Raw genomic sequence first — 25,064 nt, forward strand, 5'->3', positions numbered from 1 at the left:
TTCTTAATCTGTACTATTTGTTCTAAAACCCGGCGAAAAGAAGCTCGGCGTTATGGTCTTCAAAGCATGCTTAAAGCAAACAACGTATGGTACTGGCACCGCGTCCAGAACTGGAACCGTAACCTCATCCGTCACGGTTTCGTAAGGTCCACGCCCAGCGCATTTCTATTTACAAATCTCGGCGTTTCGATGCAGTGAGCAGTGTTATAGCCATGAATGCAGCTTAGATAAACGTAGTAACGTTTGCAGCACATTTTTGCAGAACCAGCGCTGAGGATACAAACTCAACACCAACGAAATGCGTGTGGGCAGGCTGCGCCATCTGTTGGCAGCGCATAAAACGTAAAAAGAGTTTTTCTTCCCCTAGCGGTATGGGGCGCAACTACTCATCGCGACAAGCGGCAGTGAGCAACGGCGATGTTCTGTGCGTACTGTGATCGAGTCGGCGACCAGTGGAGGCGGTGGGCTATGTTGCTCTCTGCGACGCAGCTGTTACGGCATGTGAGCCTCCGACGCTGTTGACGCAAGGCTCTGTTATAAATGCCTGTGCTTGGCTGTCAGAGCGGCAGTTCGAACACGTGCCTCGGCGACTATGGTACTGGGCGGCCGCCGCTCCGTGGGGATGCTGTGTGTGTGCGTGTTTTAGACGGCCCCACGCCGCTGCAATCGCTGCCGCCCCTCGGCGTCTCGCACTTCTTGCCTTGGAAACAGTGACAACAAGCAGGCACCAGCGGCCCCATGATGCTCCCGAGGAGGCCAGTGCCCTTCTACGTCGCTCTTTTTCTCATCGCTGCACCCTTCTTCACAATCTTCATCATGTTTCAGAAGCCCGGTGAGTGCACTTGCAATCGTTTCTTTCTGGGTCAGTCGGTGCAGCGCGTCGCAGCCGGCCGAGAAGTGCTTCTTCCCCGTGGCTGGAATCTTGGCAGGTTCTTCGGTTCACTCGAGTGCCGCTGAGCGTCCAGGCGTGAGACGGGATGCCAGACGTCATTATGTTTCTGAATCCAACCTTTCGAACGACTTGTGCGCCGTCACCTTTTTGCCATCGTGTCCCGGCGGATGAGATCAGGCGCTCACCGTTACTGTTGGAGTTATCTGCAGCCTCTTTGACGGATGAGGCGCCCCGTTCTATTCAATCACTGCAGGGCGTGCGTGCTACGCGGTCGGAATACGCGCCGACAGATGTATGTACTACGACCCGGAGCGAATTCCGTTTCGCATTCCGAAGCGTATTTAGGTGCGAAGTCACGTGTGGTTACTTTATTTCGCTCTATACGTGTCTTTTTGACCTTTGCACTCGTTCAGTGCCCACACTTAATGCGCTGCACTTGAGTAGGGATAAGGATAAGACGACGGTGGCCTGCCTGTACGCGCAATCTTTTCTGGGAAAGTGACATTTCTTTTTTGGTTTCGGGCTTCATTTCTGGTTCCTTTGGTTCTGCTGTAATTTCTCGATCAGATCGGTGCGACGCCTATGATTGATGTAAGAGCGACCTACGGCGTCGTGCCACCCATCATGCAGATGAGTTCATATGATTTTCTTGTAGTTAATACAAGAAGTTCGCCTATTGGGCTACATTAGTATTATCATTAGTATTATCTAAATATTAGTAGTTCATTATCTTAGTAGTAGCATTAGTATTATCTCCCGCCACGGTGGCTCAGCGGTTATAGCACTCGGCTGCTGGCCCGAAAGACGCGGGTTTGATCCCGGCTGTGGCGGCCGAATTTCGATGGAGGCGAAATTAGAGAGGCCCGTGTAATGTACGATGTCAGTGCACGTTAAAGAACCCCAGCTGGTCGAAATTTCCGGAGCCCTTCACTACGGCGTCCCTCATAGCCTGAGTCGCTTTGGGACGTTAAACCCCAATAAACCAAACCACTTTCACTTCAATTGCTCCATGCTTCCACTGCCATTGCTTCAAAGCTCCACTGCGCGGCTTGCAAGCGGTATGTCGAGAATTCACAACGCTGGGTGTTCAGAGTTAGCATACGCGTACGATACACCCTTTGCCATATCTGAACAATGAAAAAGTAGTGTGCTTGTATCCTGCAAGCGCCAGACTATACTATTTCCATGCCGCCGCGGTGGCTCAGTGGTTGTGGCGCTCGGCTGCTGTACCGAAAGACGCGGGTTCGATCCCGGCGGCAGAAGTTCAGTTTCGATGCAGGTGAAATTCTAGAGGCCCATGTACTGTGCGATGTCGGTGCACGTTAAAGAACCCCAGGTGGTCGAAATTTCCGGAGGCCTCCACTACGGCGTCTCTCATAGCCCGAGTCGCTTTGGGACGTTAAACCCCATAACCCAGACCAAACCTTTATAGTTTTCTGGTGTTGACTTCAAATACGCAAAGATTCAGGGATCACTTGAAAAGGTGACATGATCGATGACAATAGTGAACGGTGTTCGAATGAGACGGCAGTTGTACTTGTGTACTGAAAGTCATTGACACATTGCGTATAGTTCAGTTCGTGTTTGCTTGATTTCAGGAACTGTGCAACAGGTTATGCATTGCTTTCATTGCATGATCGCTTTAAAACAACTACGACAGTCGCGATGTTCGAATCGTCGCAATGAAAGCGTCCTAGCGAGGGCTGCCGTCTCTTTTTCGTTTGGCTGGCTTGTCGGTTAGCAGAGTCCTCATGCAGGAGTGTTGGGGAATGATAATCGTGTGCATAAGTGCACATTCAAATAATGGAATTTTTATTTTTCCTGCCCACACAAATTCACACACCGCAGCAGTAAATTTTCGGACTACCACAGTGTTGGCTTTGTGGCATGAAATGTCAGGAAAGTGAAGTAATAATTAACTGTTGCAAGCGTATCGTTTCAAGTGGTTGCGACTAGGGCCGCCATAAATAACGAAGAGTTCAACTTCTCGCACGGTAGGGATGTCGCGTCCGGGCTCACTTTTTGTATGCAACTATGTCATGATTGAGATTCTTGAAACAAACTGCGTAGTAACAACAGCCTTCTCGTGGTCCGATGCTTATGCACTTTCAAACCGACACGCGTAGCGTCAGTTCATACTTAAAACAGCGCGAAAGACGGGACAAAAGGACAACACCAGTGTTGACTGACAACTGGCGGATTTTTATTCCAGGAAGCACAGTAATATACATTGGTTCAGAAAGATGAACAAAAAACACAATTATAAGCAGGAACTTGCACGACGCAGCATTACAAGGAAACGGCACGTGCCCGGCCGGGCTGCTGAGAACGTCTCAAGAGAACAACCGGAAACTGCAAAACCTACAAAAAAATAATAAAAACAGCATAAGTGTAAACAGTTCGCGACAAGAAAAGTGTGTTAGAGAGCTAAAATCTAGCGGCAGGGCGCGCATCTAAAATCTAATGATCTAGAAATGCGATTTCTTTTGGAAACAAAGTGACAGATGGTGTGCTGACGCAATGTTCTTCCTTCTTTCTTTTTGATCATGAAAGCTTCCCATATCTCCCCCGTGCGCTGGTCGCAATGAAGTGCTAGGTTAGAACCTGTTGTCGAACCTCGTGAATTGGCTTGCTCTCGCAACCTTCCGGTTTGTAAAACCTGCCGCATGAAAGCGGGATCTCGTGAACTACATTTGACTTGCATGCAATAAATGGCTGCTGATTATTCTTAATTGTTGCACACCGTCTTCTGAGTCAGCGTTGAGTGTTAACCTTCTTACATAGGGCGGCTAGCTTGTTTGGCGCAGAAAACAGTACTCGTACGCCGACCTTCCTGCTGTCTAAGGGAAGCTTATCCAAGGGAAGCTCATCAGTTATGCTGAGGCCTTCAAGGCAGGAGGAGAAGACTGAAACAGTGTGCTCACTTTGAGGTGTTGCTGGATGGGCTCTTGAAAAAGACAAGATAGTCATCAACATAGCGGAATATTTTGCAAGCCGCAGAACTTTCCAGTCTGGTGTCAAGATTTCTATCAATTCGGGCTAACAGCGAGTCGTGAGCCAGGTGCGATGCAGGACCCTCCTGTTGTCTGTACATGCGGCCGTTGAAGTTGACCACTGAGGTGGATAGGTAGAAGGACAATAGATCCAGGAAACGACTCACATCAGTTCCGCAGGCGTTCTGGAACTTTCCAGTGCCGTAGTCATCGATGCTGTCGCTGACTGCCTCGAATAGAGCAGCATGCGGCAACGAGTAGTATAGGTCTTTTATGTCTATCGAGAAGGCGCTCATCTTCGGGTGAATTTGAACCTCGTCGGGTTCCCCAAAGTGCTCCGTAATCTCAGCGCACGCATGTTGTACTTCTTCACCTCCGTCGAAATGTGGCCATCGTGGCCTCTATCCCTCGATCGCTAGCTCGGCTTCCTAACGCCAAATACACTGAGGCATCGTTTCGCACAAGCCCAGGCGCTCTTCTGTTTAGACGCCTACCAAAACCGCGGGGGGCGTTCATGATGCTGAATATGTGTACACGCGAATATCCTGCCGTCACCATTAGTAAAAGACCCCGTCAGCGCGTGCCGAACCGCGCCGCATTAGGCTTCGTATGCATTGGAACCCCGTTATTACGAAACGGTTTACAACGAAAGATTTGATATAACGAAGGATTGATGATTATCCTTGGAATATTGGTCATCATGGGCTTAACGAAGTTATCGCCGGGCTCCTTTAAGTTCGTTATAGCGAGGTTCAACTTATATCTGTGCATGGGGAACAATATATGCCGCACTGCTTGCGGGCGCCATCTGACGACCCGCCATCGTGGCTCAGTGGTTAGTGCGCTCGGCTACTGAGCCGGAGTTCGCGGGTTCGAACCCGGCCGAGGCGGCCGCGTTTCGATGCAGGCGAAACACAAAGGCGCCCGTGTGCTGTGCGATGCCAGTGCACGTTAAAGATCTCAATGTTGCCGAAATTATTCCGGAGCTCTCGACTACGGCACCCTCTCTAACCCTAACCCAGGCCTCCTACTGGCGCCAACTCCAGGCCCGTACTGCTCCTTACCCTATTCTTCTTCATGCCCGCTACCCCGATCAGTTTCTTTCCTCCTGTAAGCTCTGCGGGAAACCGGGAGACTTTATTCGTATCCTTCTCACATGCCCTACCTTCCCACACCCTCCATCCCCAACCACGGCGGAGTCATACTGTGAGACTCTCTTGGCCAGCTCCGCTGCTGCTGACCAGCGCCGGATAATTACCGACGCCTTGAAGCGGATAGTCCTCCAAGGACTGTCCTTTGCCCTTTAAGGGCAACCCCCTAAGGGTTGCCTCGTGCCACGTAAGGGGAGGCAGGGTTTGCCCCCTCTCCATTGCTTGGCAATAAATGTTTCAGCCACCACCACCACCTCTTTCTTTTTTTTTCTTTCACATCCCTCCATTATCCCTTCCCTTACGGCGGCGCGGTTCAAGTGTCCACCGAGATATGTGAGACACATACTGCGCCATTTCCTTTCCTCAAAAACCATTTTTTTCTCCATCTGACGAAGCATTCTTGACGTCGAGACTGCCATATTACCGGCGCGATTACCATCTGCGTAGTAAAACCAAGCAAAACATTCTATATGTCAAAGTGTTCATGTCCGTAACGTGCGCATTGAGCGCTGCAGCTCGTCGATTTTACGACTGAAAATGTCGAGGAGACATCCCGCTGTATCGTTCTCAAGCCCGCGGCGACAAATTACCGCGGCTGTTTCTCCGAACGTTGCGTGCAACGTCAGTCCTACCTCGGTTCCTCTCGCATAACAACTTCAGGGACAGGTGGCAAATACGTGTGCAAGTGCGAGTGCTCATTAATTAAGCGAATGCATTGTGCATTTCGAGGAATGTAGCCGCGCCGACTGAAGCAAAGGAATGCCGCGACGTGTCGCGATGATGGCTTATCAGAAGAAAACAAAAGAAAGATAATTTTCTCGCTCTATTGAGGCAGTCGAATACAGTATTTCAGGAACTCCAGAGATCGACCGCTCATCAATCTCAGACATATTCCATTCACGAATTGTCAAAGGTTGCTCTCTGTCGATTCTGTTGATATTTGAAACCTCTCAAATTTCGCTGACATATTGTCTGCTTACGTGTCCCTGTGTGGACGATGTCTTTCTACACTACACCGTGAAGCAGGTGTTGTGTCGCGGCTTCTTTCTGCCTACTGTGGAATAGTAAAGGGGCTATTTTTAAGAGTGCAGCAACACTGTTATAATACTTTGAGGGCGATAAGTATGCTCCTTAACCTGTCTGGAGAGCGCCCTTCCAAAAGAAATGTCCATGCCGGGATGCTTCCTAGCCGCAAACGAACGCCTAAGTGTTTTTGATCCACATGTATGCGTGCCGCTTCTTGCGAATGCATACTGTGTCGAATGTGTAGTAGTACAGCTTTGCAGCTGGCTCACGTAGTATAGACTTCACAAATCTGTCGATTTCGTCGTACGCTTTCCTTTGTTTGCTTTCCAAAGGGTGATATATAAGTACTTACAATTCAGTCTCTCCCGTATATATTATTGTATCTCCAATATATCTTGCATTACGGAAGAAATTTCTTCATCGACAGGTTTTCTTGCCTCTCCGTGTGATCGATTAGCACTCCTATTAGAATGAGATGCCCCGCATCAGAAAAATACGAGCGTATCTTGACACATTGCGGGGAGTCCTGATTTATTCATGGAATTACCGTTGCCGCTAACCAACGCTCCACACGCTAGTACAACTGCAAAATTAAGAGCTTTTTCAGGCAGGGCCAGCGTATTTAGGAATTACTGTTTCCTGCGCGCGATTTCCGAATGGAAGGCGTTACCCACCGACATTGTTGAATGGCCAGCGGTTTCACCATTCCGCTGGGCACTTGCGTATAAACCGTAACTGTCCCGTCCTCCGACCCTCCGTCGAATCAGTACGATGGGAGTATTTTCTTTGTTGTTATTTCTGCAGTTTTGCAGCACTGCATTGTTCACTGTCTGCTGTACTGTTTGCTGTTTGTTTCAGATGTCCACTTAAACGAATTAAATCCGACACATGTTGATTACCTGGCTTTTGCGGGTCTTCGTTGGTATCGAGTGAGTCCACTCACTGCAGCTTGATGCTTGACGACGTAAAGTTTGAGTTTCGTCTTTTAGTATTTCCTTAGTCTTTCCTGTTGCGTACACTCAGTTCTGCGGTTTGAGAGACACTTTTTCTGTTTGAAATGTAAGCGTCACATGTCTCCTGTAAGTGATGTGCGCGAAAGCCCATTCGTAACGAGTGGCATCATCAACGGCCAGATGAACAACCCTGTTCATTAAGCTGCATCGTGCAAAGACGCCGGTGAGATTAACAGCGAGAAGATCACAGGGTTGTGCAGCAAATGGCAGTGACCAACGATCCAAACGTCTTTCGTTTGAGCAGAGTAGCGTGTTGGGGGCGAGTTGGTTTCGCATCACTGAAGGCAGTTCTGGAGGACACGGGCTGATAGGAAGGAGAGGTATACGTCTTCTTTCTCTCAGGCCGTGTCCTCTAATCCTGCTTTCAGTGATGGTTTATGGATTGCTGCACGTTGCTTTATGCACGTCGCGAATGACGGACGTATTCCGACACATCAGCCGTGATTTGAGGCCAGAAATATTGTGTCGAGAGCTGTCCCAGAGTTTTTTTTTTTTTTCACCTCGCATTTCGTCTGATGCGCGTTCTTGATAAGATAAAGCTGCAATGCACAAGGAACGCATATTTTCCTCTCACATTCTTGTGACAGTTGCCAGGCCGTTGAAAACGATGCACTTGCATTGTGGACGGTCTTAATAATCGTCTTGTAGCTCGTCTAAAGAAGGAGCGATTGGGCCTTTGGAAAATGCGTTCGCATCAATATTGTTACGCGGCGGCCAGCCGAAGAATGAGACGTGGTGAACCATGGCTATGAGATGGTTTAATGGCCGCTGGCCTAGCGCGGGCGCTCCGTCCCGCGCCACTGCCAGCTTCGTCTTCGTCACACTACCCGGGGCCTCCGAGCGATCGTCCCGATCGGTGACGAACAGACGGCGAAATGGCGATGGTCTTGAGTGAAGGATCGAACAATATGTAGAAGATGGTGCAGTGCTGGCCGCCACGATGAGAAAAATGAGAGAATGAGTCCTGGTCCACGAAGCATCCGGGCCGTAGGGTGCCAGGAGCTGACGGCCGAGGTCTCTGGACGCACCGAACGGCGGGGGCAGGGGGACGGTGTCTTCACGTTTGGGTCGGTGCGGTTTTGGGTCGGGGGGGTCTTGGGTCCGTCGGGTCTTGGGTCCGTCGTGTAGTGTGGTCCGGGCGGGGGACGGGGCTGGGGTGAGCGTCGAGGTCGGTTCAGGTCGGGCGGGCTGGGGCACGGCCGTGCGGCGCTGATCAGGTACTCACGGCCGACGTCCACGGCAGGCCCAGGACGCCGAAGCTCCGTGACCAGGATGGCGATGAAGGAACCCCAGCGCCTCACTCCAAATGTTGCGCGGCGGCCAGCCGAAGAATGAGACGTGGTGAACCATGGCTATGAGATGATTTAATGGCCGCTGGCCTAGCGCGGGCGCTCCGTCCCGCGCCACTGCCAGCTTCGTCACAATATTTTCACGCCGTTAAGATTGCAATGCCAGTCATGCACAGAGTGGATCGTTTAACTTAGCTAACTTAATGCGTCGTTCAGTTTGTGTTTCATAAATCTTCGGAACTGGTATGCGACAGCGTGTTCCTTGCCATCATTGTCTGCTTTAAAAAGCTCCGGTGCGCATGCGCTCAAGCACCGCTCTAAGCAGTGCATGGTTTGTCAGGGTTAAAGGTGGTTGGTAATAATTAGGCGTGGCGTTTCTTCGCTCCACTTTGAGCTTGTTCGGAATAAGCGTCCTGCAGATCCTTGCTAAGATGAGCTGTTTTAATAGCTAGCGCTTGACTAAAACTCGAAGTGTATCGCCTACTTTAATTGTTCCCGAAAACTGTCGCACCTTCTTTCAGAATTTTGCTCTTGGAGAATGCAGCGCGGCTGCAACAGTGCTTCGTTTTGGTGCCAGTCTTTGTTTTGATATGATATAAATATCACATATATGTTAAATGGGACACCCCCCATCATAGATTCCCCCCTGATGCGCCATCAAATTTCGCCATCGAAGTCGATGAAATTTTCAAATTGACTTTTTGCGGTGACAAATGTAACGGACCTCTCAAATGTCACTTGGGCGACCTTCGACCCAAGTGGCATGACAAGTTCCTGGAATATTACGAACGCTGTTTTTCTTTTAATGTCATCCGGGTCATATTTCAACTTGACAGTATCCAGATGTGACATGTAAGTTTTCAATACACTACGTGGCGTTCCCAGTTAGCTTAAAATGTCGTCGGTGCGCAAGATGGATTTGGCGCTGTCACAGCGTTTCATCTGCAGTTATCGATGCACAAACGAATGCGCCGTTCGCCTTTCCCGTTGTAGATTGCAGACCCTAGCTGCCCCTCCTTTTACAGGAATCTTGAGCACTGTCTTTTCCTTTATCCCGCCAATCCCTAAACTATCCCGCACCCTATCCGCCTACTGGCGTCCCTGCCACCGGAGGACCTACCAGCCTTGATACGACAGGCCGTTTTCTTGTTTTTCCATCAGAAATATCTCGCTGAGGAGGGCAGCCCTTCCCACCCACTCCTCATCCTTTAAATTCGCCTCTGGCATGATATGTGGCTGTCCTTCTGATCATGAGGGAGATAGAGAGGGGGGCGGGGGTGCGTTTTTTCTCGTTCGTCCTAGAGCCCTTACTTTGGATGAGTTGGTGAAAGAGGTGCCCTGTGGGCGCACAAAACGTTCCAGCATGCTGTGTGCCATCATTCCGAATTTTTTTTTTATATATATACAAGACCTAGTTAAACATCGTAGACATGCGAAAACACTTGTTTAGCCTAGTTGGCTCATGCATGGTTTGGCTTTGCTGGGCACGTCTGGCGACCACCGCAGATGGAAGTTGAAGAAGACGACGACATACAATGCACAGCGCGAGAGTGTCGCAGTTTAGCACGAGCCGTGACCGGCTGCGGCGATAGCGCAATGCTCTCGTGCAGTGGCCAGCGGAGCTGATTTGTTCGCGCTGCCGCGGGTTCGGAACCTGGTCGCGGCAATATTTATTTCATTCTGCATGGGCTGTTGCTTTGCAAGGTTTTACCTTGGTCACCTTAAAGGTCAACAAACTCGGTGAGCTGGTTAGACTTCTTCGGATAGGGATTTCTCAAAATAAATAAATAAATTAATTAATGGAATCGGAGGCTTTTTGTCTTCTCTGTCGATGCAGCTGGATGAATGACCGGTAAGGCACGAAAGTCAGCTTTAAAATGACCTGGCTCTAGGTCATTGTCGCTGTATATCCAAGTTTCAGGGTCTGCGAGCGCGGGAAATCGACAGCCTGACGCCTTCCGTGGCGAAGTAACTGGATTCCACGGCGCGGGAAGACAGCCCGCTGTTTATCCGAATCGCGGGTGGCGAAGCTCCCTCGCCATGCCGTGATGGGTGGGGGTGCAACACTGGAAGCCGCAAGTTCACTGGGAACGCAAAGCGGGTCTGTTCGATTGCGCTCTCGTTTTCGAACAGGCGCAGACGCTCACACGCTGTCCCTGTTTTTTTTTTTTGTTTCTTTGTTCCCGTTGTTCTGACTACACGCCCAGCGACGCAGCACGTCAGGTCACTGCAGTCAGCCAGCCAGTCATGCTCTACGGTGTCAGCTCTGAAAAATGAATCGGTTGAAATAATAATAAGGGCGTGTTCAGATAAGAACGGTAATCGACGTCCCATGACCATTTTTTGTTTTCAATGAAATTTTTATATATGATGGGCAAATGTGTCCACACAAAGGAATGAACCTTAGTTTTGCAAGAAGCTTCGTAGTTTTCTCGGAAAAAAACCGCATGTCACAAGAGGTGGAGAATGTCGTTTTTGGCACTTCGCAAAGTTGCAAGTTTGAAGCCTCATTTCGTGCAGAAAAAATTTTTCCCGCGCATAATCATTTTTTCAGAACTTCCTTACAACTTGTAAAATAAGAGAAAATAAAAAATGTTTTCTTGCTCTTTCAACCTTCCGAGTAAAAAAATTGCAAACTTCGCTTCTGGAGCTATGCGGTGCAAAAGAGGCACTTTTCAGGGCAGCCTTAGGGCAAGATGCCTCAAGATCTTCCCACTGAATATTTTTCCCAGTATTTTTCAGCTGTTTTTACTCACCTCAGGCAAGTTCTGTCGCTCTAGACATGACAGATAGTTTTCAGTACGGTCTCAAAATTGGCCGAGGTTCCAAAACGCCAAAAAAGTGACAACTTTGACTTGGGTTTAAAAAAAAACATCATCATCGAATTTTGTTAAAATTTGCCTGAATAATCCTCAATACATGGTAATTTTAAGGCACTAGAAAAGTGTTGCATTATATTGTTTTAAAATACAAAAATAAACACAAAACTGAGTTCATGTTTTTGTTATATAGAATTGCTTATTACTGCCTCTTAGAAATAGTAGCTGGCAGAAATTTGATTTAGCACTCATTGAACGTGGTTACATTTTATTTACCCCAACATCCGAACCATTCTCAATGCTTATAGAGCTTCTATTCGCTTGCTAGCGGCGCTCCTAATGCGTGAAAATGGTAATAAATTCGCTATTTTGCCTGATGTCATAAGAATTGGCTGGTGGCGGTCAAACCTTGTTTGTATTCTCTAATTTATTCGTCGTACGGTCTATTGGTATATATAATCGATTCATTAAAGATATTAGATCATTTCTCAGTTCTTAGAAAAGTTTTTGTATATAAGAGTTAACATTAATGCGTTTCTGAAGTCGGCGTTTTCGAACCTGTGTCTATTTACCTCTGTGTTCAGTGGTTCTACAAGGCGCTGTCAGGAGACAAAATGTCGTCTCCTGAGGGGAACGATTTATCTGCAAGGTTTTTGATCATGGGGAGTTTTAATCGGGAGGCAATTTAAAAATGGGATGCCGCTTCATGTGCACATTGCAATTCAGAAAATCGTAATAAGAAATAAACGGCGGCTGTTGATTTCGGTTTTGCGCACAGTATATTGTCCAGCACGAAGCACTAACCAGATCACAGTCCCTTCCATTCAGAAGCAGCGGTGGAGGCCACGTAGGATGCACTGCCTTCAGTTGACTGAACCTATTTCCACAGGTGGAGCGTCTGAACTCCAGGCACTTTCTTTGCCAGTTTCCATTGTTCCTTCTTCACTTCGCGAAAGTCTGCAAGCTCCCTCTGTGGCAGCTCCAGAATGGCGATGTTCTTTAGTGTTTCTTGAATTGCGTCTACGAAGCCTCCAGCTGTGTGTATGACCTCACTTGCAGGCTTCCGCAAGTTGTGTTGGGATGCTCGATGTTTCACTAGCCCACCAACGCCGCCGCAAGCATTTTTGCAGTGTCCAGAGGCCAAAAACATCAATATCGTCCGTTGACATTCACTGCGCTGCAGCTCATATAAACTGGTATTTATTCCTGAACTGAGCGGGAGCCCAGTCGCTCAAATATATTATCTTGGTGTAGATTGGCGCGTTTTCTTCGCGATGTGCTTTGATTATCGACAGAGCCAAGCATGCATGAGCGGAATCATAACATATCGTCCAAATTAATGGCATAGTTACGAGTCGATTTTCTTGACATGACAACGCAGGTAAACACGGTTAGCTGCTTTTTCTTCCAATGGTACGCACAACTGTTCACTTTTTGGCGAAATCAAAATGTAAAACAATTGCACCTCTCTTGCAGCCGTGTGTTTTTTTCATGTATTGTTCTTGCTTGCACAGATATAATATAGTTGTAGGGAATGCATTTCATGGTCACTCTTAGAAATTCTCTTATAAACGGTGAAGCGCTCAGAGTTTTTTTAACTAGCTCACCGTATTCCCATGTAGCAATCAACACCTCATCCTCGCTGCTCATTTAAATATTTTCCAAAGTGAAAATCCCATCATGTGGATAGTGGCACAATTCCTGAGGAAACATGACGCAGCATCACACCATCGAACATCCCAACACAACTTGCGGAAGCCTGCAAGTGAGGTCATACACACAGCCGGAGGCTTCGTCAATTCAAGAAACACTAAAGAACATCGCCATTCTGGAGCTGCCACAGAGGGAGCTTGCAGACTTTCGCGAAGTGAAGAAGGAACAATGGAAACTGGCAAAGAAAGTGCCTGGAGTTCAGACGCTCCACCTGTGGAAATAGGTTCAGTCACATGAAGGCAGTGCATCCTACGTGGCCTCCACCGCTGCTTCTGAATGGAAGAGACTGTGATCTGGTTAGTGCTTCGTGCTGGACAATATACTGTGCGCAAAACCGAAATCAACAGCCGCCGTTTATTTCTTATTACGATTTTCTGAATTGCAATGTGCACATGAAGCGGCATCCCATTTTTAAATTGCCTCTCGATTAAAACTCCCCATGATTAAAAACCTTGCAGATAAATCGTTCGCCTCAGGAGACGTTTTGTCTCCTGACAGTGCCTTGTAGAACCATTGAACACAGAGGTAAATAGACGCAGGTTCGAAAGCGCCGACTTCAGAAATGCATTAATATTAACTCTTACATACAAAAATTTCTCTAAGAAGCGAGAAATGATCTAATATCTTTAATGAATCGATTATATATACCAATAGACCGTACGACGAATAAATTAGAGAATACAAACAAGGTTTGACCGCCACCAGCCAATTCTTATGACATCAGGCAAAATAGCGAATTTATTACCATTTTCACGCATTAGGAGCGCCGCTAACAAGCGAATAGAAGCTCTATAAGCATTGAGAATGGTTCCGATGTTGGGGTAAATAAAATGTAACCACGTTCAATGAGTGCTAAATCAAATTTCTGACAGCTACTATTTCTAAGAGGCAGTAATAAGCAATTCTATATAACAAAAACATGAACTCAGTTTTGTGTTTATTTTTGTATTTTAAAACAATATAATGCAATACTTTTCTAGTGCATTAAAATTACCATGTATTGAGGATTATTCAGGCAAATTTTAACAAAATTCGATGATGATGTTTTTTTTTAAACCCAAGTCAAAGTTGTCACTTTTTTGGCGTTTTTGAACCTCGGCCAATTTTGAGACCGTACTGAAAATTATCTGTCAAGTCTAGAGCAACAGAACTTGCCTGAGGTGAGTAAAAACAGCTAAAAAATACTGGGAAAAATATTCAGTGAGAAGATCTTGAGGCATCTTGCCCTAAGGCTGCCCTGAAAAGTGCCTCTTTTGCACCGCATAGCTCCAGAAGCGAAGTTTGCAATTTTTTTACTCGGAAGGTTGAAAGAGCAAGAAAACATGTTTTATTTTCTCTTATTTTACAAGTTGTAAAGAATTTCTGAAAAAATGCTTATGCGCGGGAAAATTTTTTTGTGCACGGAATGAGGCTTCAAACTTGCAACTTTGCGAAGTGCCAAAAACGACATTCTCCACCTCTTGTGACATGCGATTTTTTTCCGAGAAAACTACGAAGGTTCTTGCAAAACTAAGGTTCATTCCTTTGTGTGGACACATTTGCCCATCATATATAAAAATTTCATTGAAAACAAAAAATGGTCATGGGACCTCGATTACCGTTCTTATCTGAACACGCCCATAATAAAAAAAGAGTTTCTGTAGTTTGGACGACCAGAACAGTGTCGCGTCTCAAAAACAATGAAGCTGCTCGCAGGTGCTGCAATACGTCACGGCTAACTTGCTGGCCGCAGGCGGAATATAGACAGCTGCGCTCGGCTTGAAGCTTTGCTCCGCGCGCGCCACTTGTCGGCGCTGGAGGCACGCGGTTCTTTGTGCTCTTTTTGTTCTTCCGTCGCGGCGCGGGATTTCGCTACCGCAGTTGGCGGTGCTTGCAGCCGCGTCAGTCATGCGCGCCATCGATCAAGGCCGCCCGTCGTCTCGTTTGATCGGAAACGGGTTTCGCTGGTACAGGGATTAATCGCTCAAGCCATGCCCCCGGTCGCTGCTTCGGCTGACTCCGTTTCCGTTGTTCTGTTCGCACTTCCTGTTTGCCGGCATGGAGTGCTTGCCGCGCAAGCGCGAGCGGTTCCGCGCTGCAACGACCGAGTTGTGGTTTTGTGACCATATAGGTACCTAATTATATCTCCGTGTTTTCTTCTATCAAATGGTGCATTGGACAGAATGCATGCTTCACCACACGGTATTCGCCTGCTACCGCTAAATTGTAATTCCCTTTCTTCTGGATGCTGTTTTGCTTTCATCAACTGAACGATGGCTGTGGAGCGTCGGGAGTGCTTAGGTCACGTGACGCGCGGGCGCATGCACATCCAAAGAAACCGACAGTGTAATTGCTGATCCGTAGCTAGGTGATTACACGAGACAGGCACGTAGTCAAATTTTTTTTTTTTCTGGGAGGTGTACAAAAGGAATTTATTGTGCTTGTGAAGGAGTGTCCCATGGGTTAACGAGAAACTTCTAGGAGGACTGGTGGGGGAGGGGTTGAGCTTGATTTCGAGGTGGGGGGGGGGGGGGGGGAGGGGGGGGGGCGAACCGCGTTTCCGTTGGTTGGCAACAGCTGTGGAAAGCTGGGGCGCTGGCATTTATAGCAGAATGCGACAATGTACTGAACACACTTGACTTTCTGCTTTGTGTCGTCTTTAACTGTTCCTCACAGTGTGCTATGGAATTAAACGGTACAGCGGATCACGTCGTAGTAAAACGAGGTATAGCAGCCGTGTCTTGTCTTTCATTTACTTCGTGGTCACGCTTGGCCATTTAGCACGTTAACTCTTTCCTTACCGCGGGAAAACCGGGAAATCTGATACAACTGCAGTGAAGTCTGCAGTGAAGCTCAGCCATTCATGACTTCCACCCACCGTTCTTTCCCGACGCTAAAGCTTTTCTTGTTACTTAAATGACAGAGTATGTGTATGCCTTCTTCTGGTCCTGTGTCTTGATTTTCGCTGTTTTTTTTTTTTTCGCTAGAACGAAATTATAAGAGCGAGAATTTTGCTCCCCTTGATTTGTTTGACAGAGGACAATATGAAAATTTAACTTTCGTTTACTGCTGGGATCGGTCATAGCGGAATGGTACACCAACCGTCGGTCTATGGGCCACTGTTGCCAGCTGCTGTTATTTTTCCTTCTAAGTTGTACCCTACCGTAGCACTCGTGCGTTATAGCCGTCGTCCCCGCTCTAACGCCGCCTCGGGCAGTGTCGCTGTCCGATATACGTTAGCGGCCGATATCCGGGATCCGATCTCTTCCACGACCAGAGAAAGAGGGTGCGGCGTCGTATGGCGCCCGAAGCGACCAGGCAGCAGCACGTCGCATTAGGTATATAAACGACGCGGATTCGTTCATCCCCTCGAGGCAAGGCCCGTGTGCGTAGCTGCGCATTTCTTCGCGACTCGAGTGCTCACGCGTTCGTGTGTCGTATAATAATATACCCGTGTAGACGTCAGCTATACGAGGACGTAGCCCCGAGGCCTGATCGCTTTGTCGTCGTCGTTCGTTGGCTTTCCGCTGCTCTCGCATAGCGATCGCCTTTCCTGTCGCGCTGCGTCCCCACGGCGCGCGCGCATGCGCAGAGACCAGTCGTTCTTTCTCCTCGAGGTGTCGGCCGATGCGCTTCTTCTGGCAGTCGGCCACCGCAGCGCCGGAAGTTGAGTGGCCGCCGAGGCATGCGCACCGCCGGCCGTATCTTTCCTACTTTCTTCCTCTATTTCTTTTTTACTTATTTCCTTCCTTTCTGTTCCTTTCTTTCCTTCTTTCTTTCTTTCTTCCTTTCTTTCTTTCTTTCTTTCTTTATTTCTTTCTTTCTCTCTTTCTTTCTTTCTTTCTTTCTTTCTTTCTTTCTTTCTTTCTTTCTTTATTTCTTTCTTTCTTTCTTTCTTTCTCAGGATGGTGCGCTTGTGAGCAGTGGGCTAAACCGCGGCTCGGCCGCCGGAGCGATGCTTCGCTGGAAGTTGACGCATCCAAACTACTCTTTCTCTCTCGCACTGCTTGCTGACGTTGAAGTAGGAGAAGGGGAGAAGTGGCATTCAAGGAGGGTGGCGGTTGGTCGGGCTAATTGGTGCGCAATTGCGCCTGTCGTCTCTTTATCCGTGTGCGATTTTTTTTTTTCCGACTCTCCGGACGTCGTGTGGTTGTTCATTTGACCGAAGTCAGGACTGGTTCGCACGTTCTGTAGTCAGATAGAACTCGATCCTCTCCCATTTCATTTAGTATCCCACCGACTTAAAAAAAGAAAAGAAACATAGTTCTGGCGCTCTTTGCCCTTAGCTGCCCTTGCGTCATTAAACTCCTAATTAACTAACTAAAGTCAGATACATCTCGAGGCGCCCGTCAGAGCAGATGGGTGCAGCTTCGGGACGTTGAATACCCACATACCATATGTGCTATCCTCACTTTAGCCCTGTCCTATAGTGCTTGAAATTGACGTTCTGTGTGGAAAAACAAATAAAACATACAGGAAGCAATCAGCCATCGAGACCAAGAAAATCATGGGGGAATTTTTTTTTTTTTAGTTTGTGGTGCCGGTTGATGGGAAATTAGTAGAGCAATTATTTTTTACCTGAAGGATAATCGATTAGGAAGGAGAAGAAATACGAACAGATGCACAGTGCGAGAGACTGCTTGAGTAGCGAATTTTAAAGAACGTCGGGCAGTTTGGAAGCCGGTACCGTTCCAACTTTCATCGCTTTAAATCCCTTCGTCACACACAAATCGTGCGACGCAGACGTGGCTATGAACAGGTGCACCAAAAGTAGAACGGAGCACGCGAGCGGTGGCCGAACTGGGAAAAACCAAGGAAAAACTGCATGCCAGCGCGCTATCAGCATATGCGAAGCAGAGAGTGAAAGGGCGTCGGGACATCCGGCTGACCCATCTCGATGACCTGATGCTCGCCTTATCGCCGGCACTAGCGAAGCCACGCCGCTACCGTCACTGCTCGCCAGAAGCGCTTGCAATGCTTCAAGCTAGGGTTTATCGTTTGCCCGCATCGTGCAGAAAAGCTGGCCTTCGGCGGCGTGCGCTTTCTGCTTCGTAAGGAATGGCACCGTTTTCAGTCGCGTGACCAGCGTGGTTTGCGCTTTACTTGGCGGCGAGTTTGTTGCGCTATGCAGTATAAAAGCTATAAAAAGTATAAAAAGAGTTTGGTTTGGTTTATTAGGGTTTAACGTCCCAAAGCGACTGAGGCTATGAGAGACGCGGTAGTGAAGGGCTCCGGAAATTTCGACCACCTGGGGTTCTTTAACGTGCACTGACATCGCACAGCACACGGGCCTCTAGAATTTCGCCTTCAAGAAATTCAGCCGCCGCGGCCGGGATCGAACCCGCGTCTTTCGGGTCAGCAGCCGAGCGCCGTAACCACTGAGCCACCGCGGCGGGTATATAAAAAGAATATAAGAAAGTATAAAAGTGCACCAGTTTAGCAAGTACGGTCAAAATTTTGCTTGGCTCGAGGGAACCCACGAAAACAAAAAAAAGCATGCATGCATTAGCCGCGTTGTCTTTGTGATATAAAGCGATGCTTAAAATATAACAGATTCGAGGATGACTCAAGCAGAGACAACCTTGTTTTCTATGAAAATTTAACTTTGTTTTCTCCAGTGTGAGAAAGCTAATTTTTGTTGAAGCAAGTGGTCTTCAATTACCTCGTTTCCTATGCCGTTGATCATCTTTTTGTACCATAAAGAAAACGGAGCCAATATATGCATGCTATTCCTCTTTCGTGCGTTAACTCATCAGGCAAGCAAAATATTGATCGCACTTGTGAAACCGATGCAGAAGCGTTTGTGCTCCATAGCGCAACAAACATGCCGCGAAGTGGAGCGCGAACCACGGCGGTCACGCTGATTGAAAACGGCGCCATTCCTGACGAAGCACTGAAAGCGCCCCTGGCGAGCGTTGATGGTAGCGGCGCGTCTTCTCTCGACCTGACTATTAGGCGAGCATCAGACATCGAGATGGGTCAGCCGGATGTGCCGCCGTGAAAATGAAACTATGTGAGAATCGGCGGGCACTTGTCACAGCACTTGTCGACCGTTAGCGATGGACTTCTTCGCTTGCGAGCGTTTATTTCTCCGAAGCGGAAAGCTTCCACGGATAGCAAATGTCATGCTTGCCCGTCAAAGGAGGGGTTATTACGTTTAGCACGCTGTGACAAACTGACAGTAGAGCTGTATACGCCCCGTGGCCTTTGATGTCCGACACGTCTGCGGTGAAGGACCTGCGGCTCGAAGCGTAGGGGCTTTTTGAACGCGTAACGCTTCCGTTGTGCTCCTAATCCGGCGTCTTCGTCGGCAGCGTCTTGTGAGCGAAAGATCCGCGGAGAAGCAGCCTAAATGGGCCACCTAGGTCACGTGACCTTACCGTGTCACGCGACAGCCTGCCCACCGGATTGTGACCAAACTGACCACCGTGGCAGGGGGCAGTTAAATTATTGATTTGTCGCGAGGAATTGTCCAGGAGGAGCAACTCGGGTCGCAGAAGCGCCACAGATGGCGCTGGTATGAGGGCTGCCTGGGATCTATGAATGTGAAGTCGAGAATCACCAGTCCCGCATAAATGGGGCGTTAACCCTCTAAAGCTGTCGCATCATAACCATTTTTTTTTATTTTTGTCATATACAGAGTTCAGTACTTCGAGGTCCAACACGTAGCCCATACGTGCTACATGTCCGGCGTTCCTGTATATCTGGTGTAAGAGGAAGTCGCAGGTTACTGCTGCTGCAATGGTGGGAGTCGGCCCTGGCCGTTTTGTCGTTGTTTATTTATCATGTATAGCAGTGATGCCGGATGTTCAGTGTATATATGTGAATCATATTTCGCTTTCCGCTCTGAGGGCGCTCTTAGTATATGATATTGCGCCAAACTTCCAGGCGGGTTTTCCATTTGTTTATTCCCCGTTCCAGACAGAGCTTCCTTTGTATACTGGGGGTGGTTCTGAATCCCAAAGGCTCGTAATGAAAAAAGAAACTAAGCGAGGAGACAGCCATCCTTTTGTGCAGCTTTGTGTTTGTGTACAGTGGTCACCGCGGACCGCGATCGCCCACAGGCGCGCGGCTTTGTACCCGCGCATTCACAGGCGTGCAAACGGGCGTATGTTTTTCACGTGACTCGCGCTGTGGTCGCTGCAAAAGCGCCGTACGGCTGAGGTGGGCGTCTCCGTCCGGCTTCCGCACCTTGGCGCCGATTCTTTCCTAGCTCTTTTCATAAACGCGAGCCCGCAATGACGCTGCACAAAAGGGGGGCCACGCCTCTTCATTAGCGGTCAGAAAATTCTCTGGCGTCGGCACTTATTGAGCAGACCGCTTTCTTTTTTTTTTTTTTTTTGAGGTGGAGAAAGAGGGGCGGGAGAAGCTGGTTTTTCTTTTAGCGGAGGTCCGAGCAATCCTGCTGTGGTGGCATATTCGCGGAGGCTGTTAGATGTCGCCGCTGTGTTGCTCTTGCCGTTGAGGAGAAGGAGGAGGAAAAACATTAGTGAAGAATAGTTGGGCGAGCTTATGGGTGGGGTCCTCATTCCAGGGCTCCACTAGCTTGAGCTGCCCTGCGGCCCTGTTGTGTGAGGGCCCGTTGGTCCTCCAGGTTATCGCTGGTCAGCAGCGCCTCCCACCGCTCAAAAGACGTGTCTTGCGTCAGGTGTTTGGTTTGGCCCCAAGTCCCCACGAAATTTGGAAGAGTGTAAGGCAGGCCTGGCACCAGGGGCAGGTGTCAGAGCATAATGATGGGTGTATGAGATGTAGTCTATGGAGGTTTGGAAATGTGTTCGTCTGTAACCGCCGCCAAGAGACAGCATCTGGGGTGTCTAATCTCCTGTGAGGTGGAGGGAAGTGTCTCCTTCGAAGGCGCTGAAACTCGAGGCGTTCGTTATACCTGGAAGGTAGAGGGTTAAGAGCGGGCACGTTTTAGGGCCCCGCTCGGTTGATGATACCTCGAGCTAGAACATGTGCCCTCTCATTTCCTTCCAGTCCCTCGTGGCCTGGGGTCCAGGTGATTTGGTGGTGCTTGGTGAGGAGCGTAGTGCCCATGAGCCGGCTGACGTGCTTGGGAACTCGGCCTCTCAGGAAGTTTCGACACGCGTGTTGCGAGTCTGTTATCACATGAGCGCTTTGGCATTGGGACTCGTAATGCCTAATGGCAATGGCCACGGCGGTGTCTCCGCGGCTGCTAGTGTTTCGGCTCTTACAGAAGCAGTGAATAGAGTGGAGAAGCGGTGGTCCACTGCCGCCACTGCGTACGTGCCATGGTCCGTGTATGCTTCGGCGTCAACATAAACCACGTTCGGGGAATTAGCTAGGCGTCGGCGTAGGTAGGACACTCGCGCTCGTCGTCTGCCTGTGTCAACGTCTTTAAGCATATGTTTCGGTATCGGGGCCACGCTGATGTATTTGCTGTGTTGTTTTTCTAGCGAGTATTGCTCATCTAGTGCGCGGATGTCCGCAACTGTGCCTACTCGGCGTAGGATAGCTCGTCCAGCTTGGTTGGTCTGAAGTCTTAAGTGTTTGAGATGCACGGATGGCTTCTGTTAGTTCCGTAAATGTGTTGAAGATTCCTAGTGCTGTCAGACGCTCCGTCGAGGTGTTTTTAGGAAGGTTAAGGGCCGTCTTGTATACCCTCCTTATGATAGTGTCAACTTGCTGCTCCTCTCCCCTTGTTAGTGTGTGAAAGGGCAGTCCATATGTGATTCGGCTAAGTACCAGTGCTTGCGCCATCCGAAGAGTCTTCTTCTCGCAATCCTTGGCGATGTTTGGTAATGCGGCTGATATGCGAGCTATCTGGCTTGCGGTGGTTTTGAGAGTCTGGATGGTGTGGGTAACCCGGAGGTTGCTCTGTATCCACAGACCAAGAATGCTGATCAGGTTAACTTCCTTGACGGTTTGACCCTCGATCGTGAGGTTGATGGGACCTGGAGACACATATCTCGGGCCATGTACTCGTATGACCTCCGATTTCTCCGGCGCGCAGTGGAAGCCACTTTGAGAGGCGAAGTCCTTGACAATCCGGGCTACTGATTGTAGGGTGGTTTCTTTTTGGCCCAGGGAACCCTTTGTGGTCCATATAGTTATATCATCCGCGTGTATGTCAAAGCCTACATTTGGAAGTGCGTGTAGAGCGCGGGGCAGCCTGAGCATAGCAATGTAAAAGCAAGGGAGAAATAATAGCTCCCTGAGGTGTGCCCTTGTGTGGCATACCTTTAACGAAACGCTTCCCAATTGTTGTACTCAGGATGTAATGATCGCTCCCTAGGGTCTCACCGAAGTTTGTACATGTGACGTTAGTAGCGTTCTTTTGTAAAAGATAGATCAGAAGTGGTGTCTCTGCATACGCTGTTGCCGATTCTGGTAGGTCTCGTAAAATCCGTGGCGCTAGCCTGAGGCCTTCCCTGTCCGTGTCCGCTGCTCCCAACAGGGAGGGGCGTTTTCTGGTACCCTTTGTATACCCCCAGGCAGTATGGGGCACGTTCAGGTCGCCTAATACTAGAAGCTGGTTTTCGTCTGCTATTCGAGCACATTCCTGGAGTATGTTTCGAAACTGTTCTTGTTGCGCACGAGTTGGGCTATATAGGTTCAATATACAGGTTCTGTGTTCCCCCGCTTTTGCGGGACGACTTCCAGCAATATGTGGTTAATCCCGGTAACTGAGGTGGAGTTGACCACAGAGGCTATGGATTTTGATACATAGACAGCGACGCGTGGTGAATCCGGATAAAAAATTCTGTAGTAGCCTCTTAGGGTGGCGGATTGCGTTCCTATTTCTTGAAGACAGATGACGTCGGGTGGGGTAGGGGAGGCAATAGAATTTGGTCCTGCTTTCCAGTGTTGCTGCGCCGGCAGACCGGAAACCGATCTAGTTTGCGTGTTTGAACGTTGCTCTTCGCAAATGCGACCAGTTTTTGCCTGGCAGCCGGTGTTCTTTGTGTGTCGTCGTTTCTGGTATAGTGTTTGTGGCTCGTGTATTGTCTGCCTTTGTGTTATGTGCGCTTGCATCATAAACGGAGAGGATGAAGCGTGCTCAAAGCTGACTGCACCCTTTTTCGGCGCTTTTAACGTCGCTGGCACGCTCTGCGCTCGCAATCGAGATGATTTTGCGCCGTGGGAACAATGGGAGCGACCGCGTCGCCGTCCGTCTCCGCGGACGTTGATATCTTGCTGCTCCTGACTCGCTTGCGGTGGGCCCATTCTGGGGAGAACTCTGCTGCCGTCTCGTCACCTTTACGCACAAGATGTGTCCCTTGTGCGGCGACTCTCGACAAGTTCGTTCTGCACGTGTTTCGCAGCTCATGCCTTATCGATGTCGCCTTTATCGGCGTCGTACCCGCTTCAGGCGAACGTCGCTGCGGCTTCTTTTATACCAGCGGTCACGTCGCTTGCGGCGCTATATAACGCGTACCCTTTCAATACCTTTTGAGGGGCGGAGCGGTCAACTCCATCCATACTTCGTTCATAATAAAAATAGATTCCGTGGCTATTTATGGCTACGCTGATGTTTGTGTGGCATAAAAACGCGCGTTTATTGGCGAGAAAAGTCGATTAAAAATCGCCGCCACTCGATTTGTATGTGCCGTCTACACTGAAAAGGACTCCGTGATCACCGTTTCGAAGTGAATGGCAGTGCAGCCTAGCCTCAAGGATGTGGGCGCAAAAAAAAAAATTGTCTTGACGCCCAGAAATTTGCTTGCGAAAATGGTCGATGGTGGCGACATCTGTACTTCATTTCTTGACCTTCTTAAAAGCCCATAGAAGCTCCGTTTCCAGGGAAAGCAGCGTCTGCCGTGAGAAGGTTGTCATCTATGGACAGGAGAACTTAAGTTTGTCCTCATGTCCCTTGACGAAAATGGTCTCAGTTTGTGCGAAACTATGTTATCTTGTGTTCCGCGGCGGCGATATGTTTACCACTTTGTGAGATGCGCTTTCCATGCAGCTTTCCACAGGCAGCTTTCCGTTCATTGATTGATCGAACAACTTTTATTTCGATCTTAAAAGACGTTTATCCCGGCCCCCCGGCACGCAGGCATGGGAGGCGGGGAGTTGCGCGTACGCGGTTAGAGGCTGGCTGGCAGTCCTTTACTGGTAGCGACCTCTTCCGCCAGGTGGATGGTGGTGCGCTGGAGCTCACGGTCCGGGCTTCTTAGCAATCTGAGAGAGTAATCTGAGAAAGGTCGCCGCTGTGCTAATTAGTTACGTGCGCCAGGCATGGGCGTCCGGAAGGGGGGGCAAGGGGGGGCGGTTGCCCCCCTTGGAATTACGGATATTATTTATGCCCTAGTAGAAAACAACTACAAACCTACCGCCTCCCCCATCCCCAGACATCGGCTGCACCCCCCTGGAAAAAGTTCTGTGGACGCCCTTGGCGCCAGGCGTTGTCTATCACCGCGTTGCGAATCGGGCGGGTTCTCCTTTGAATGCCGATCCCTGCCCCGCAAGTCGCCGATTTGTCTTGAGTCTATGCAGCTGTGCGCCGCGTCGCAATTGCGCGTGCATAGGGATTTAGGTTACTTCACCCTAGCGACGGCAACCTTCTATCGAGGTGCGAACTACTTTAGAGTGGTGTTGCCAACATGGCTTTCAAAGTTTGGCTCGTGTGTGTTTACGAAATCAGGTCGGGCTGGCTTAATTACTTTACCATATAATTTTCATTTCTCCGCAGTGGTGACTGACCGAATGCAAAGAACGGGCACGACAGTAATTGCTCTCATTATCTCCCACTCATCAATGATCCCGATCACTCGGTCGCCTGTCGTGTACTGCGTGTTGACCGAAGGCCTGCATGCATAAGAAAGCTCTGCTCGTGCTTTCTCCGTATTTTGTACTTTTTTTGTCTATTTACACGTAGGACGTCTTATCTCCCGTCTCGGGCTACGACCGATAGGGCCCCTCTACACTCGGCGCATTACCTCTCTGACCTAGGAAGTGACCTAACGGTTCGGTCGCCGCAAAAGCAATTTTCGAAATGAGAATTATGTGTCGTGGATTTGGGCATCCATTAAGCGCGTAGTTCGAAATTAATTGCCGCGTCTTTCCCTTCTTGGTTTATAACCAAATGTAACCTAAGCTAAATTATTCACTTTCGCTAAACGGCCTGGGGAACCAAGGTATGCCCGTAGCTGCTCCCGCTGTAATATCTTGTCTCGCGTCCTGCGTGGAGCAGTCGGACATCAAAGCGCTGAATGAGATTTCTTT

The 25,064-nt window shown here is 49.0% G+C and overlaps 1 protein-coding gene across 1 annotated transcript in view; it reads left to right on the forward strand.

Moving 5' to 3' along the window:
- The first annotated feature begins 397 nt into the window (after positions 1–397).
- Positions 398–25,064, forward strand: part of LOC149372324 (alpha-1,3-mannosyl-glycoprotein 4-beta-N-acetylglucosaminyltransferase B-like) — a 144,212-nt gene continuing 119,545 nt past the window's right edge. The window contains exon 1 of the mRNA XM_089566792.1: positions 398–832. Within this exon, the coding sequence (XP_089422918.1) occupies positions 739–832 (94 nt within the window). The 5' untranslated portion in view covers positions 398–738. The remainder of the gene's footprint in view (positions 833–25,064) is intronic.

This window comes from Amblyomma mixtum, chromosome 1 (genome assembly GCF_055824585.1).
Source record: "Amblyomma mixtum isolate Tamu chromosome 1, ASM5582458v1, whole genome shotgun sequence".
Lineage (NCBI taxonomy): Eukaryota > Metazoa > Arthropoda > Arachnida > Ixodida > Ixodidae > Amblyomma > Amblyomma mixtum.